The 17,051-nt window shown below is 34.4% G+C and overlaps 1 protein-coding gene across 1 annotated transcript; it reads right to left on the bottom strand.

Annotated features, from left to right (window-relative positions):
* Positions 1-318: 318 nt before the first annotated feature.
* LOC102699080 (sorting nexin-6) lies at positions 319-16,757 on the bottom strand. The gene is made up of 14 exons (XM_015347316.2): positions 16,573-16,757; positions 14,970-15,080; positions 14,185-14,292; positions 13,668-13,737; positions 12,849-12,976; positions 12,111-12,194; positions 11,561-11,635; positions 11,419-11,449; positions 9,384-9,471; positions 8,987-9,026; positions 6,725-6,811; positions 5,654-5,743; positions 3,229-3,294; positions 319-2,672 (listed from the first exon to the last, which is right to left on the bottom strand). The coding sequence occupies exons 1-14, from the start codon at positions 16,576-16,578 to the stop codon at positions 2,529-2,531; spliced, it is 1,128 nt and encodes a 375-aa protein (XP_015202802.2). The 5' UTR covers positions 16,579-16,757; the 3' UTR covers positions 319-2,528.
* Positions 16,758-17,051: the final 294 nt, after the last annotated feature.

Here is a 17,051-nt window from a genome sequence, read left to right on the forward strand (position 1 = left end):
AAGCCAATCAAGGCCATAGTAGGTACCACTCCTAAAAAACAGATTTTATTTAAGAAAAATAATACATTAAAACAGAGAAGATCAGGATCTTAAGGCTGATGAGTTACAAGTACCTGTGAAATTTTACAAATTGAAATTATTTTATATAGGTTAATTTGGACAATGGCATCTGAATGAAAAAACAACTACAAATTAGGTGATTTAGTTAAAAAAATGTTCATGACTACCTACAGTAACAAACCTGAAAATGCACAATATTGACAAGAGGTATAGTAAGACAACAACAGAAGGTTTTCCATTCAATCAACATTCACTGTGTGAAATCAGTGTGTATACATTTATTTATATGGTCTCTATAAATGGGTAACAATTAAATTGTAGATAAAGATTTTAGCATTACATGGGAATTGAGGAGAGAAATATTCTTGATTCCAAATAAATAAAGCATGGATTTATTCCTGTGATCATACAATACCTTCTCTTTATGGGAACAACAGGATGTATGACATATTAGTCAAGACCTAATATGCGTCAATCCTTATTTCTCCCCAAGATACCTTTATTAGAAACACCATATAATCAATGACTGCAAACAATTATTGACATTATTATTCAGTAGAAGTTTCAAACTCTCCGGTGTGTTCTGACAATCCTTCTATCTTCCATAAATAGCAATTATCTTGTTGGACTTATTCTCTACATTTTAGATCTGATCAGCATAGGGCTGTAGTGTTGCAGGTTTAACAGAAATACTGAAGTTTGCCAAAGACAGGTTACTTGCACTGTGCAGTATATATTTATTCATCTAGCAAAACAAGTATTTTTAAATTGAATTCTTGAAGTCATCTGGAAATTCAAAGTAGAAATCCCTGTCTTGTGTTCTACACTGAGAGTTAAAGAGAAAGTGGAGTGCAAATGTGTTTATTTTAAAACGGAAAATATAGGCTTTCATCAATGTCAACAGAGGTCTGGAAGCCAGCTTCCTTCAATACTGTTTTGCTTTCATTAAATGAAGTTCAGTGTGTTGTTAAACAATTAGAGAAGTGACTGGGAAAAGCAATAACAATCAAATAAAGAAAACACCTATTGTAATTAAGTGAAAAGAAACCTAAAATGAGAGTCCAAAGAATACCAAGAATTATATTACATGGGAAGGAAGAATAAACGGCCCAGATTGTGATCGATTAACTTGCACAAGAACTGTCCACCTCGGATTTTTTACTATTTTATAATTTGTGACTTAATCAAATACACAAAGCAATTGCAACATTATTAAGAATATACATCAGAAAGAAAGGCATGCAAAAAGGAGAATTAATGTTTTGTCAACAGGAAAAATGATAATTGTGTGAATTCATGCAAGATGCTTTTTCTAGCTACAAAAATACAGAAACTCTTTCAGCCACTAAGTGCAGGAAAGTGGAATATTTGAAGAGAGCACTCCATGTAGAAAAACAGGGTGATGAAGGCCAATGATTCTGCAATAGATTGTAGACTGTGAGAAATTTAGATACACTACAGTGAACTGTAAGTTCACACTTCCAAACTGGTCAAAATGTCCAAAAAGGATTCAGTTAATGTACATCGTGGATACGATTAGCAGGAATGTGATTATGGTGCTTATAGTAAAGCATGTCTAGCAGAAATGGAAAATTCTGTCATAATACAAAAGTTTCATATTATGAAAAATAATTATTTGTAATTATATTACAAATATATTTGGTACAATTCAGCACACATAATTTAAAAAATGCCTTTGTTACATCCCAGCCTATCTCAGCTGTTTGAGTAGTACATACACCTTATTTTCTCTAGAGTAAGAAATCAAGCATACTCTACAGTAAAACAACTGGTGCAGAGGGACCATTGGAAATCATGTATCCATGTACAATACCCGGAAAATGTGCTAAAACCTTAAGAAAGGGTAATGAATTCCACGCATAAGCACAGCAACACAAAGAGAACTGAAAGATATTACAATCAATTTATATAAACTGATATCTCTGTCTCCCCTGATCCCATCATAATCAGAAATTTCTCCTCCAAGTCATAAAAGCAGTTTATAGCATGCAGAGAAGAAGAGGGGCACTGCACACTAATCTGTTTTTCTTTAACCTATGAAGGTCCATGGTGAAGCCTGGTCAGATATTAAGTTAAAAACAGAGAGAGAAAGGGAGGTGGTCTCATCACAGTCTCTAGTAGGCGTTAGTCACCTACAGAAACTCTCCTAATTTCAGTAAAATTGCTTAGTTACTTAGCTGTTGTAGTACCAGCTGAAACAAGCTTTTCGAGCTGTCAAGGAAGCCTCTCAGGGTGTCTGCTGGGATTTGTGCCCAAACTGCAGGCAGTGCCAGAGTGATTTTAGTTTTATGGGCAATGAACTCAGAAGTGAAGAAACACAAGGGGAATGTTAAAATATCAGGGAAGGGGGAAGGAGGAAGGAGGCAGGAGTTTGGATCTCAAAATAACCCTCTGGTTAAAGTACATTTCTTTGGAACTGGCAGAGTGAAGTTTGAGTGTGATAGTAGTCACTCTCCATAGAGCTCTCTGAAGTGTGAGAGCTGCTGAGAGAGCACAGCATAACTCTCCCTGGCAGTCTTCAGCTGGCGCACGCAGAGGCCAATCAGGGACTGCTGGAAGGCCAGAACCCGTTCTCTGTGATAGTTCTGAATCTGTTAATTACAAGACAGGACAAGAAAATTATTAGAGCAAAGCTAAAGCATTATTAAATTAGCAGGACTAATTATCAGTCTGCATCAAAAATTACTGCAGAGCCTTTGAGTTAAAAGATTTCAAAGGCACTCTGCCACAGGCACAGTTTCAAGGGAATGTTTGTGTGTGTATGTCTTTGTGTCTAATTATCACTTTTAATGAAATAATGTTTCATATTTGTTTTCTGGTACAGTATATTTTATTTTCTTGGTTATTACTCTTCTCTACACAGGAAATCTATAGGTTTCTGGCTACTTACTGTATAGGCAAAACTCAAGTTTCCTCCCCTTGATCATATTAACAAGTATCCTATATTTAACTGTCCAGACTACACATGGCCATCCCACACTACGATAAATGTATTTATTTATCTGGAGTAGCTGTTAAAGCAGTTACACTATGTTGTTTAGCAGATCAATCTGCATGATGTCTTAGTGTGCATAAAAGCTGTTTAGCAGATACTGAGAAAAAATAACTTAGTCTTGAAATGTAGTCTACAGTCAAATACTCACTTACCTCACATTTGGCCATTCCAGAAATCTCAAGAAATTCTCTGTCAGTAGCCTTTTTAATTTCTTCCATCTAAATCGCAATAAAAGCTATTTAGAATTCAGGACTGAAAACACAGATTTCATGTTATTTTTTAACCATTTTGAATTAGTCTGAAGACAGAATACATAAGAAGTATAAAATGTAACTTAAATGTGAGAAAGCATGTAGTTCTCATATTATTGATAATTAAAGAAATAAGAGCATACAGTACATGGTACACCTTCAGGTTTCCTTTACTAAAATACAGCTAGTAAGTCATGTTAGTGATTTTTCTATTTCCAGTCAACACATATGTAGGCTTACTTCTAACTACTGTATCTTCATAATATTAGAAAGAAATAATGATAAAGCACTCATTCCACCATAGTAACCATTACTAGTGCATGTAATGTTCATTTTTGATTTGCAAGAAGACTGGCCTAGCATGAAATATTTTACATAAAGATTGATAATTCATTCGAATCTTAAATGTGTTTAAATTATGGATGGCTCCCAAACCATACTTATTTCAGCAGCAAGCATCAAGATAGAATTGTTTAGTTCTTCTAAGAAAGTACTGTAAGTACTAGACCTACAGTAATTGAGAAAACCTGCTTTCAGCCTTAAATATTAAGTTTTGATGGATCAATTCAGTGAATGCCTCCAGATTGTATTCTAGAATCAAGAAGAATTTGCTGACATCTGCTGGCAAGTTATACTTCTGAAATGAGTATTTAAAGGTCCTTGCCAGTTAACTTGCAATAGTATTTTATTGCAGTTTGGGATTATCCAAATAATTAAATTCTGCATAAAAGTACCCTATTCTATAAATTAATAGTGTTGCTTTCTTTGAGTGTTTGAATGGCTACAGTATGTCAAGGCTAGGACTAGGACTAGACCAGTTGCAGTTAAATCAATAAGCCAGCCTCCACAGGGCTATAGGCAAAGAAGGCCCAAGATCAGATAAAAGATCACACAGAAACAGAGCCAGGATAGGATAGAATGAACAGATGCATGAAAAGAAGCAACTGTGCCATAAGAGAGTTTCCATCTTCATAGACTGGGACTACAGAACTTCCAGGTCATTGAGCACTTAAGAGACTGATCTCAACCCTTAAAGGGAAACTGCAGTCCCCTTCCAGTCCAATTGCTCAGAGGAGTTGTTAAATCTCGGTAACAAAATAAAATCGATTACAGTATAGAAAAAAAAATCACAAATTTTGAATTAAGAACAAAACAGTGAACTTTGTGAAAGTACTGTAGGTTGCCATGTTGTTGCAAACATGCGCTCTAGTTCCCACGAATTGTGATGTGAAGCGGCCCCTTCCTGCTCACTAGTCACTGTAATAACTAATGTGATGCACAGGCAAATAAGTACAGGTTGTGCAGCAGATATTCCACTGAAGAAATGTTTCAACGTGATCGACATGCAGAATTAACAAGTATTGTAAGTCGTTTTTTTTTGTTGGCAAGATCATTTCCAAATCGAGAGCAATATTTCTATTGGATTGAAAGCGCACAAGCCTGCTTCTTTATAAGGCTGATAAGGCTGCTTCACATCATCTGAGGTTTTGGTGCCTCATTCTGGATTACAGAATGTGGCACTGTGCAGACCTGAAAATTTAATATATTTTGTGATGTAAAATTGAAGGTTTTACAAGTTACTGTGTACATTGTACTTTCATTATGGTTTGAAATGCATTCATCAATGCTTGGTCTAACCCCAAAAAACAAAATATAAAAACAGTACGTAAGGAACTTGTACAATATTTTTTAACTATAAAAATGCAACAAAATAATTAAAATATTAAGTGCATGATTTCATAATATTTTTTTTTTTTTGCTTTCAGGAATATCTTAAGATATTCATAGTACTTACATATTCAGCATTCATTGTTTTTGTGTGTTTGTGTGTTTGAATGCTTTATCACCATTATTGAGTTTGAATACCCAGCACAAAGCTCTATGCAGCAGCTAGGTGCATTGATAATCCCTGTGCTGCCACCTACAGCATACTTAAACTATATTAGCAACTTGCTTCATAGCAAAAACTCATTAAAAACACATTTAGCCTAGAATGAAATACAATTTGTACAATACAATGTGAACCAAATGACAATGATAATTGTGGAGATGACTGTTTATTCTTATTTTAATTTCATTATCAACAGAAATTCATGTTTCAGCGAATCAGCCCATTTATTAATTTGAAATTAATTTTATTTGTCGCTTATAAATTCTTCTTTTTGATTTAATTTTATTTTGTCATTTAGTCAGAAACCCATATGAGCATTAAGGCCTTGAATATGTACAAATAATAATAGGTTTATTTTAGCAGGAATTAAACTTTCTTTAAATCAAATAACTGACTGTTAATGGATTTATATTATTTAATTATATAATCACTTACTATTGCCTTCTTAGTGCTTTTGACCTTCACAAGACTTTTATTTACGTTTTCAACCTCAACAAGTTTACAGGTTCTCCTGAATAGCATCTCCTGTCCAAAACACAAAGACAGATAAACAGGAATTCAGAAATAATCAATCAATATTAAGAATCTATCACTTCATGGAATATGCTTGACAGTTAAAGGTTAAGGTGTCAAATACAGTACATGTGTGATTAATGAAAGTGCAATTTCAGGTGTTTATCAGTTCCATACAATACATCTTAGAATTCCTCCTTGTTTCCAATCTAATGTTACTGTACATGTACACACAAGAGTTAGAAATATATATCAAAGTATCGATTCACAATAAACAAAATATTTTAAGCACTGCATCTGTTGGATAATAATAATTAACTTTATTTTAATACAATGTTTTTAATTCAAAGCACTTTACACAACAACAAAAATTAAACATTTAGAGGAGATAGTAGATGCAGGTATGGAATACAGTAGGGAAGCAAAGAGGCACACCGAATCACTTCAATAACATCACTTCTAAAGAAGGTTTTGAGTCTAGATTTGGAAGAGTTCAAGGTACTATAGGTGACTCTCTAATATGTTTAGTGATAGAATTCCAGAGGATTGGGTGTAGCAGAATACCCTGTCATCCATAGAGTGTAAATGGGCTTTTGGGAAAGATAGGAGACCAAAATTAGATGAGTGAAGCTTGCGAGGTGGGGAGTAGGATGATAGTAACTCAAACAGGTACTGAGGAGACAAGCCACACAGAGCCTTATACAGTAGATGAGAAAGATGATAAGAAAGAAGATAGAAAGATGGAGATAGTAATACAGAAGTCCTGCAAAAGCCTTGAATAGTATATCTGTCTTAAACCCCTGCTTTATAAATGTATGTAGTACTTTTATTCATAAATTATATACTGTACATTTGTGACTTTGAAACAAACACAATTGACAAATTTACAAAAATGTAAAGAGCAGGGCTTAATATATTAACATTTCCTAACTAGGGAACTCATATTCTTTTTCTTTTGACATATAAATCATGCTCCAGGAAAAGCAAGTTTACCTTTTCAGCTTCTTGATAGCGAGAATACAGGTCCAGATAGAGGCCTATTGTGTTGCGATTATTTTCTGCAACACTTACATATTTTTCCTAATAAAAGACAAATACACAATCAAAATAAAAAGCTGATTTCGCGGAATGGTCTGATTTTACTACAATGTATTATAATATGCTGTACTACATTTTCAACAGCCAAAACATTATGCACAAACCTACAAACCTTTCTAAGAAATGCTCAAAGAAACGCATCTCAACTTATCCCAGTCTTGCTTGATTGGAAGTTTTATTTTTTTGTTGACTGTTATTATAGAGAAGAAATCAACAGATTGCCCAAGCAACACTCTGAGTGTCTACGACATTGATATGAGCTTGCTGAAACTTCACCAAATCTCTTTAACTACATTTAATATGTGTTTACAGACAATGTGCCTTCTTTTCAGCTCTAAATATGACAAAGTGGAATCATAAATCTACAGCAGGATTTTAAATAGACCACTTCTCTTGCCTTTGGAGTGCTTGCCTTTGGAGTAAGAATTTGAAAATAGCAATAACAATTCTGATGTATTCATATGTAATTTAAATTCATGCTTCTTTTGGAGGGTACAGTTGTAGCTTATAATCATATTTAAATGTAACTGACAACCATTAACATTCTGTTGTGCTTTTTTAAGCATTGCTTAGCCTATTTAGGTCTGATAGTCCACTTTAAAACCATATTTTAGGTTCCATTCTCTAATTAGCCATATTCTAATTATGTATCATTAGCATAGCTCATAAATACGCCTCTTGTAATTGCCTCATTAAAACATTCCCTCTAGTTCCTAGAAGATCAGATGCATTATAGTGCATGATTTTTATGCTCCAATAAAATTGCCAGTGAAAATGATTTTCTCCTGAATTAGATTAATCTTCTTGTAATATAAGGACACTAAAGTTTTAATGGTTAGTTAATTTGCATTGCTTTTCAGATCATGTACTGTACTGTCATACTGTATAAGAAAAGAATCCTGTAAATGTACAGTAGGTGAAATATAAGGGTTTAATGATAAACTGAATCACTCTATTTGTATGTTCATTACAAATGCTGTATTTGATAGATAATAGCAGTAAGTGCCTTTATCCACATTTTATCTGTTTATCTGTTCATTTTATTTGTTTATACACATCTTTATAATTTAGAAAACAATATTCAATGGCTTTTATGTCAAACAGCTGAAATCAAACAATATCCATGAGCATAACAATTAAGCACAGAACAGATGCATACAGAGACCAAATACCATAACTCTCCTTTCTCATTTCAGAATTCTTCTGGTATAACAACGAATGAAACACATTTCCTAACACAAAATTCTCCAAGACAGAATGTTTATTAATTATAACATGTAAAATTGCCACAGGTGTTAAACTTTAATTTCTGTCCATCCATTTTCTTACCACTTCATCCTATCCCAGCAAGCAATGGGCAAAAAGCAGGGTACAACCTGGATGGAACACCAGTCCATCACAGGGCTGTCAAATACAGGCACAAAAACACACACTCACACCAGGGCCAACCCAGAAGATAATTAACCTACTATACCTCTATGTCCTTGAGCTGTGGAAGAAAACTAGAGCACCCAGAGGACAAGAGGAGAACATACTGTATGCTGTACAGTATTTGAAACATAATAACCTTAAGTGCTCCACATACTGTAGATAGCACCCCAAGACCAGAATTGAACTTAGGGCTCCAGTACTGTGAGGCACCAGTACTGTGCCATCTGCTTTAATAGGTAAAAATATTAATATATTTATAAACATGAAAAAACAGAAAAACCCCCTGAGAAAAAAATATTGTAACATATAAAGGTTTGTTCCATGCTGAAAAGAGAAGAAAAAAACATGTTTCCACAGCTGAAATGTTATTTTCTTCTCTTTTCAGCATGGCATAAATCTTTACTTGTTCCTTTGCAGCCTATGCATGCTGATGCAGCTACCTACTAAAGGAAATATTTCCTTTCAAATATCTGAGTCAAATTAGCACTGAGACACTGGTAGAGTAACAGTCTGAGATGAATTTTCCAGTTGCTGAGTTCGTGTACTTGAAGTGGATAAAATCAGAAGTGTAGTTTTCACTACTAGTTAAACATCATAATACATGAAAAATAAGAGGCCAATGTTCCACACATTTTATAGTTAATCATGGTCTGAAGCTGGATTCTTTTATTTGGGTATATCTGGTGGTTGGCTGTTTACTGCTAAAATAAATAGGTGACTTCTTACCTTTACTGTATCTATCACTTCTGACAGCTTTAGACATATCCTGAAAGAATAGGGAGATAAACTGATGGCTGTGAGACACCTTACTATGGATACAACCCTGGCGTTTGATATTGTTTTACAACAATGTTTACATTTCTCAAAAATCGGCCTTGGAATTTATTCAATCATACCTAAAAGTAAATAAAACTAAAAATTGTACAAAACAATTAAAACAATTGTGTGCAACTTTATAGATTATATTTGAATATAAATACAGATATATATATATAAATATAATAACATTAATAAAATCCTTTACAAGGTGAGCATACATCTTCCATATTTATATTTAAGGCTTAATCAATGAACATTAAAAGACCTCCCTTGTGGTTCTTGTTAGTGTAATAGAGCAGTTTACTTTGAAATACGACAGGCTGTGGAATCATCTTCCTGCCCGATCCCCAGCTGCAGAGATGTGGAGAAATGTCCACAAGCGACCATTATTTCTGTTGAAACAAGGTTAAAAGAAAAAAAAAGCCTTGTAGTTTCGAGCATCATATCTCTTTTTGGTTCCTTGCAATTGCTTTTACTCCACTTTTATTCAATCCAAGAAATGGTGAGAATTCTTAAGAAGGTGCACTGCATGCTTCCTGTCATGCTGCCAATTGGTTCTTACTGTTAGACTCCCTAACAGCCAGGAAGCCCAATTGTCCCAAACGGTTATGAACTTTTTCATTGGTTTTGAACTGTGAAGGCCAAGTCTATCACAGTGATTTTATATATAGTACACTATAAGGTGATGTCAACACTAGTCTCTCTGCATGAATTCCCAAAGCTCAAACCATGCTTATCTCTGCCAAACTTATTATTAGGAGAAATGATTGTCTGAGTCAACCAGTCTTAATTCACAATAATGCTTTTTTTTCCAGAGATAGTTGTTCCCATTTATGCAACAGAGCCGCAGTGGTAAGAAGAGTGATATAATCATAACCTGTCAGAAAAACATATAAAGGTACTTCTGATCAAGATCAAGAAGGCAGCAATGACAAACATTGAAATCTACAGTGATAGCTCATGCTGATACCTTCTTAGGATGACAGCCACTATTGTCACTAGACACCTCCAGCTTTTTCATGAGAATCTCAAATATAATAAATCGCAATATCCTGAAATGTGCTCTTTTGCCTTTGTCATTGTTCATGCATAGACTCTGTGCTCTGCCTTTATCAAATATGGTTATTCACAGCGGGGTTTCTGTTTGTTGGATAGCTAATGAAAATTCTTTCTAGATTCCTAGATAAGCCCTGGATAAATTGCAAGAGTCATAGACAGTGTTTGATTCCTCCAACTCGAAAAAAGAGAAATCAGCCAATGGTAGATCAATTTAATTTGTTTACAACATTCGAAAATATAACAGGCCTACAATATTTACTTTCCAAGCTCATTCTAATTGTGAAAAAAAAATACATTGAGTAAATTTAATGCAGAGAGGCTAAATGTTGTCAATTTATTACATCCACATGAAAACTAATGTATCTGCAGTTACTGTATGTTTGTGTGAAGCTTAGTTCCACTATGTACATCAGCCTGTATATTTTACAAACACAGATGGAAAACCTATAATATGAACCAGGTAATGTGTACTTTGGTCTGTGTATTAAATTTTCTCCACTTTATCCTTAACAACCATGAAACAGTCATGCTTATGTGTGCTTCCATGGAAACAGTGCACATTTTGAATACTAGAACATTGCTGATCTCATAGTTAAGAAGAAATGGCTTAGAATTATGAATACTGTGATGTTTATTTGAATATTAATATGGTGATCATAGAAACTACACATATTGTATATGCTAAATATGCTGTACTCCTGATTTCTGCTGTACAGTTCCATACTGTATATTGTATGTTTACATTTTTTAAGTTTTTTCCCAAACCAAGCTTTCCTTTTAATTTGAATTTTAGAATATATATGGGTATTACAACAAAGCAAAATATAATATTGCTAATGTAGAATCAGTTCTGAGAATAACAATTGAGTTCTTAGGAATGTTCTACTCTGATAGGCTAGAAGAACTGAACTTTTATATAGCCTTCAAAAGAGAATACTACAGAAGTACAGATTTAGGTATTCAGAATTCTCCAAGGTATTGACAAAACCAACCCAAAGGAGAAACATAAACCAGAGAAAACAAATTAAAACCAAAGGAAGTCCTTTTAAAATGGAGAACAGGTGGCAACCTTTCAAGAATTTGAGGGAGTCCATACAAGCTACACAGACATTTTGTTGAAGCAGATATCATAATATACATCAAGAAATGGCTAGATAAAATCCTCATGCCAGTTATCTAGTAAAAAACAATGGACAACTACCTCATCTCATTTGGAAACGTCCTTAAAAACAAACGTTTTTCAAGATTAAAAGACTTGCTCTGTCGGGTACAGTACTTACTTTGTTCAGCTACCACCATTTCAAGGAACCTCTGTGGAATGAACAATAAAACCAAAAAATTATATTTAGGTAGAAAATAAGATTTTAGCACACATCAATGGTGCTTCATTAAAATAATCACAATTTGAAAGCAAAGACCTACTTCTGACGCAGCTTTGGTAAGTCCAGTGAGTCTCACGTTACTGTCCCTCTCGTTTTGAAAAAACTCATCAATATCCTGAAAGGGTCACAGGGTAAAAATTATTTTGCACTCACCACTTAACACTATCACTACAATACTATACTTAGAAATGATCTATTTGATCTACAAAACATGAATAAATCAAGAAATATAACTTTGAAAATAAATGTATTTCATACTGGACATTTTAACAGAGAGAAACCATACACCTTCTCTGGCTTACATTCAATCATATTGGAAATGTTGTCTTGCATTTAAACAGTCTAATGCTGCATACAAAACTATATACCAGGTATGCAGCTCTTGAAATAGAACTGCCATTGTGGAGCTTGAGCTATTCTGTTTCCGATGATAAATGCTTTCTGAAGTGAGAAGCCGTTCCATTTTAACAGCATGATACTGAGGTAATTACTGTAATTTGTATTCAATAGAATTTTGAATGTTAAACGATTCACGTTCTTTGTCTGTACTGGGGATGAAAAGTGCTACTCCCTCAGTGATGTACGTGTACCTTGTGATGTTCCTTCCTCAGTCCTTCCACAGCCTGGCTCAGCTTGTCAAAGATCCCCTTCTTCACAATCTGCTTTCCTGGAGGCTGACAGGGATTCATGTTTAATATAGTGAAGGCGTCCTTTAACAGCTTGTACTACATGTGCATTGAATTCCTCTACTTCACATGCTATTTATAAATGCCTTCAAATTGTACCATATGCTGTATAAAAAATATATAGCATGTGTTATATTTAGTATAAAGTAACTGCATGACTAGATGTGTTTTGAAAAGACTACACAAGAGGGCGTGCAGGGTAATGCATTGGTTAGCATTGCTGTCTTGCAGTGCTGGGGTCCTGGTTTTAAATAATGTGTAACTCACTATAGAACATAGTATCGGGTGTTTTCATAAAGTCTTCAGTGTTGATGTTGATACTGTGTCTGATATATGGCATAGTAAAATATTCCCATATTTCATAGTGCAGCTTGTCCAAGCAAACCTGATAAGCAATGCTCAAACTGTATGTTTTAAGAGTTTGTCATTCAGTGTTATCTTGAGAACATGCAATCCAAAAAAACTCCATCATCTCTTATACAGTCTTCACTAGAATTACAGAATACACAGAACTGTTAAGGGTCCTGATGAAAGCAGATTCAAACTGTCAATTTATCCCCATTCTAATTTTACTGGACCTCATGATTCTTATTGAATGTTAAAATGGTTAATATTTTAAAGAACCTCTTTGATAAAACATACCTCTTTATGTGTGAGAAAGCTTTGCAATGCTGAATTTTTGACAAGGATGGAATGTCCTGATACAAGATGGAGGTATTTCTCCAGAGCTCTGCAATATGTTTGCCAGGTTCCTCCCAAGGCTAGAAGCCCTGGAAAATAATGTTGTGAAGCACTCCAGCTCAGTCACTTTACCTTTCTCCATACTCAGTGACAGATCACATAAACAAGTTCCCTGCAGGATTAAATTGTTTTTTATTCACACTTTGTTGGTCACTTAATTTCATCTTCAGCAATAAAATAAAAACAAACAGAAAAAGGAAGGAATTCTCAACAATTCACTAAAACAGAAAAAGCAGGATTGCTTGAACAGGATTCATAGGTTTCAAATTGTATGTAGAGCACAATACGAGTCAACACTGCTCAGAAGACATGACAGCTACTCTTATAACTCAATGAAGCTTACTACAGCAATCCATTTTCACAAACTTTAAATCTCTGGAGCAGGTAGCATATATCATTTTTAAACTTCAGTCTTTTATTGTATTATTCTCCAGAGAGTTCACCATGGTTTTATGAACACCATCTGAACGATTAAACTAAAATATATGTTTCTGATTTATTGGTGCCTTTTTGCAGGATTAAAAGAAAAGCTTGGGAAAGGGCAGTGAATTGTTAATAATTTGAAAAGGAATTACATTAAATTACAAGAAATTACAACATTTTTTACCACATTGTAATAAGCAGTTTCCACATGTTAAGCTTCCGTTTGGGTAGTATTTGTAATTTGAATATGACTAAAAATAACTTCATTCAATAACTTCATGCATATATTTTACATACCTAGCTGTTTAAAACTTCTTGCATCTGAGCTGGGGTCACATGTCATCGGTTTAGCTGGTAGAGGAGGAAACTGAAATACAGATTTTAAGAAAGTGCTTAAATTATTTCAGAATAATCACTCTTTACTTTTAACTAAGAACAAAATCAGAATTGTAGAGGGGGCATTTCATTCTAGCATTCATCATTTGAAACTTTTTTAAATGGTAAAAACGTCTGCAATAGACTATCCAAGCACAAAATGTTTTTTTTGTACTACTGTACATACCTGTACATGTTCAAAATGTTACATTACGAAAAAGATGATGCACAGAGTGTAAAATTACATGTTATCATTATTGAAAATAAGGAATAACTGGTGTTCTGATAATGAATAAATAAACTGATAAACTAGAAGTTACAGTCTCATAGTCCTCTTTTAAAAGATTATGTTGTCTCTCTGGATCAAGGCAAATAAAGTAGTAAATTTCATCAATAAGGTTAGGTTGCAAAAGGTAAAAAAGATAAAATGGATACTAACAATAATCCCTTGAAGACCAGGGACACTTTCCTGGGTAAAAAGGCAGTGCTGAAGCCACTCAAAATCTTCATATGTTCGGTCAACTTGGTACTGCATGTTGCTGGACAACTGAAGAAATAAAACGAACAAGTATTTTTGTGCCTTAAAAACCACAACCCTCTTTTGTTTCTATTGTCAGGCTGTTCAACAGCCACTTTACTCGGTTAGGCCTACTTCAAAACAGATCAGAAGTCTGCATCAAACTGGTGTAACTGATTAAAGTTGGGTTTTTTTGCACATTAAGAAGTGGAAAAGAATAATCAGTATAATCTGAAAAAGACTCAATTAAAGCTCCTACATATATTTAATAAAAAAGTAAAATTGTATTATGGAAAATTTAGAAAGTGAGCATTTTCATCTATACTTTGGTGACTTCTTTTAGGAATAGCGACATTTATGTATACAGTATGACTCATCTACAAAGAGAATAATACCAGATAAGGCCAGATTTGTAAAGCTAAAATGGCTTTACATTTAAAAGTTTAAAATGATAAACCAATAGCCATGATGATCCTGAGGTTACAGCAATGCAAAAAATGACATTTACAGTATCTTGTTTCATAACAGTCGTGGCACTTATCATTGTGTTAAAATCACTTTAGGTTGATATGAGGCATTTACACTTTTAATCATCTTGCTAAATACACAGGGGATCTTTCACAAAAATACTATCCACACCACCCTGATATACCTGAGTACATTTTCACCTTAATTGTTTTCAATGCAAACCATTGATGCATTCATACCTCTTCAGATTTCACAACATAAACCAGTGAATCCCCATTCTTTATGGCTTCAGTCACTCTGATGCAATAAACACTACAGTTGGAATGAGATGGAACTTCAACAGCTTCCTCCTAAAAAAAATTGATTGCATCCATTATTGTCAAAACCTTCTGTAACTCTGCTTATCTACAGTATTAAATTAAGGAGGTGATTATAGCACAGGTAATTGCCTCAGTCCTTGTGCTGTAATTACAGTACCTCATAGACAGAAAGCCTGACAGAGACTGCACTAGGAGAAACAGATCTCACTTTTAAAGGTTCAGTGTGATTCATTCACAGGGACCTGCTTCTATAGTTTTCTGAAGAAAAAAAAACATTTCACAAAAAATGAGGAAAATTATACCTCCTCACTGCATCCTTCAAAGTAGAGACAGTTTTCTTTGCAAAAAGTAGGGTGACAAAGAAATATTTCCTCTCTGGCTAACTCTATAACATTTGGATGTTGCACAGTGTTAAGTTTTTTTTTTCTCCTGTAAAGTCATAAGCAAAATCCTGGTCTCAAAGAGAAAATGCCAGTGAATCCTGATTCACTGGGATCCCTCTAGACATTGAAGATAGAGCAGGCCTAGGCCTATCATTCTGACAAAATCACAGCAGTGCTCTCCCTCAGTGCTTTATTATACCAATAGGTCAAACTAAAGGTCAGCTTCATCTGGGTGTTGCAAACAAAAGGGCTAGCACTTTTAACTTTTAATGGCTCCTGCTGCATAACCTAACAAACTGAGTGGTCAGCAGACTGTTTGAATATTAGCTTGCAATGAGTGCTCAAACTCAATTCTTTACTTCCAGAATGTTGACTAATTAATTGTTCCCCTGCGTTCCTACTGATATAATTTACAGTGTAAGAAAAAAAAGGCACTTGAAGCAAAATAAAAAGGGGTTAATTCTCTTGGGTAGCTTATTGAACAAGCATCAGCATAGCATATCAAATATTTTCAGGTAGCATGCCACAAATATTTTTATTGTAAAGAATGAGTAATTCTGTAATGTGTACTGTGCTTTGTTTTCCAACTTCATGAAAAAAGCAACAGTAATTGTATAAAGTACCTAAATGCACCACAATATCAACTCTAATGATGACCAGTGTCTTCATTGTTGTTACCATAGACTGAATTTGCAAAAAAGTTCATTTTATAACAATGTGCTCCATACGAATTTAGCTAAAACATCTACACATGAACACACACGGTGGTTATAAAGTCCTGTATTCACCTATAGGCTCTCTAATTCATCATGTGAATGGTAGCAGGAAATCAAGCCACTTTTAGAACATTTATTAAGACCTATAAATGTGCAGTATATGATCTTTTGCTTCCATGCTTTTCCTTTTATTATTCTTATTACACTTTAAGACAGTCTGCCTTCTATGTGCATGAATGTCGCAAATGTCACTTGTTTCCATTTGTTAAAATACAAAATATAAAGCATTAAATAAAGATTTGTATTAGACTTAGTGCATTTACAGTACACTGTTGCTAGGCAAGTGTGAGATGCAATACTGCACATCATATGATACCATGAGACAGGAAGCAGATACTTTTTAGGTGAATAAAAGTGTCTTACCATCATTTTTAAGAAGCAGGCTATGTGAAGTCTTCTGCCACTGTCAGGAGTGTAAGGGTGCACGACTTGAAAATGTCCAATTTTACGTGTATATTTCAACCGTTTGCTGTTCGCTACAACCACAAGCAGTGCAACCTCCTATTTTTGTGCCATTCTGGCCAGTGTTGGAATGTATTTGGTCAAAGTGCATGATTGTGCTCTGTGCAACTGTACAAAGTGCTATCTTCATTCAATCAGACAGACCTGGAGTGTAGTAACAATGTGTTACTCTATAACTAAATGTAAACTGGCTGCCACACCCTGAAAACAGTCACTGCATCCCCCAACAGGAATTACTCTTCATATTCCTGTTTAAAGCTTGTGACTTAGTAGCACCAAGCAACAGACAACTCAGTGGAATTTATTTAATTCTTCAAGCAGGAATCCTCTGCTTAACGTATCATCGAACATTTCATCCACAAAGGAGTAGCTTTCCTCTA

Source organism: Lepisosteus oculatus, chromosome 4 (assembly GCF_040954835.1).
Source record: "Lepisosteus oculatus isolate fLepOcu1 chromosome 4, fLepOcu1.hap2, whole genome shotgun sequence".
NCBI classification, from domain to species: Eukaryota; Metazoa; Chordata; class Actinopteri; order Semionotiformes; family Lepisosteidae; genus Lepisosteus; species Lepisosteus oculatus.

Coding starts and splice junctions, on each gene's coding strand:
- LOC102699080 (XM_015347316.2), bottom strand. Junction 9,472..11,418: donor AATGGTGGTAGCTGAACAAA/GTAAGTACTGTA, acceptor TTGTTTCAACAG/AAATAATGGTCGCTTGTGGA. Junction 3,295..5,653: donor AAAGCACTAAGAAGGCAATA/GTAAGTGATTAT, acceptor ATTGCGATTTAG/ATGGAAGAAATTAAAAAGGC.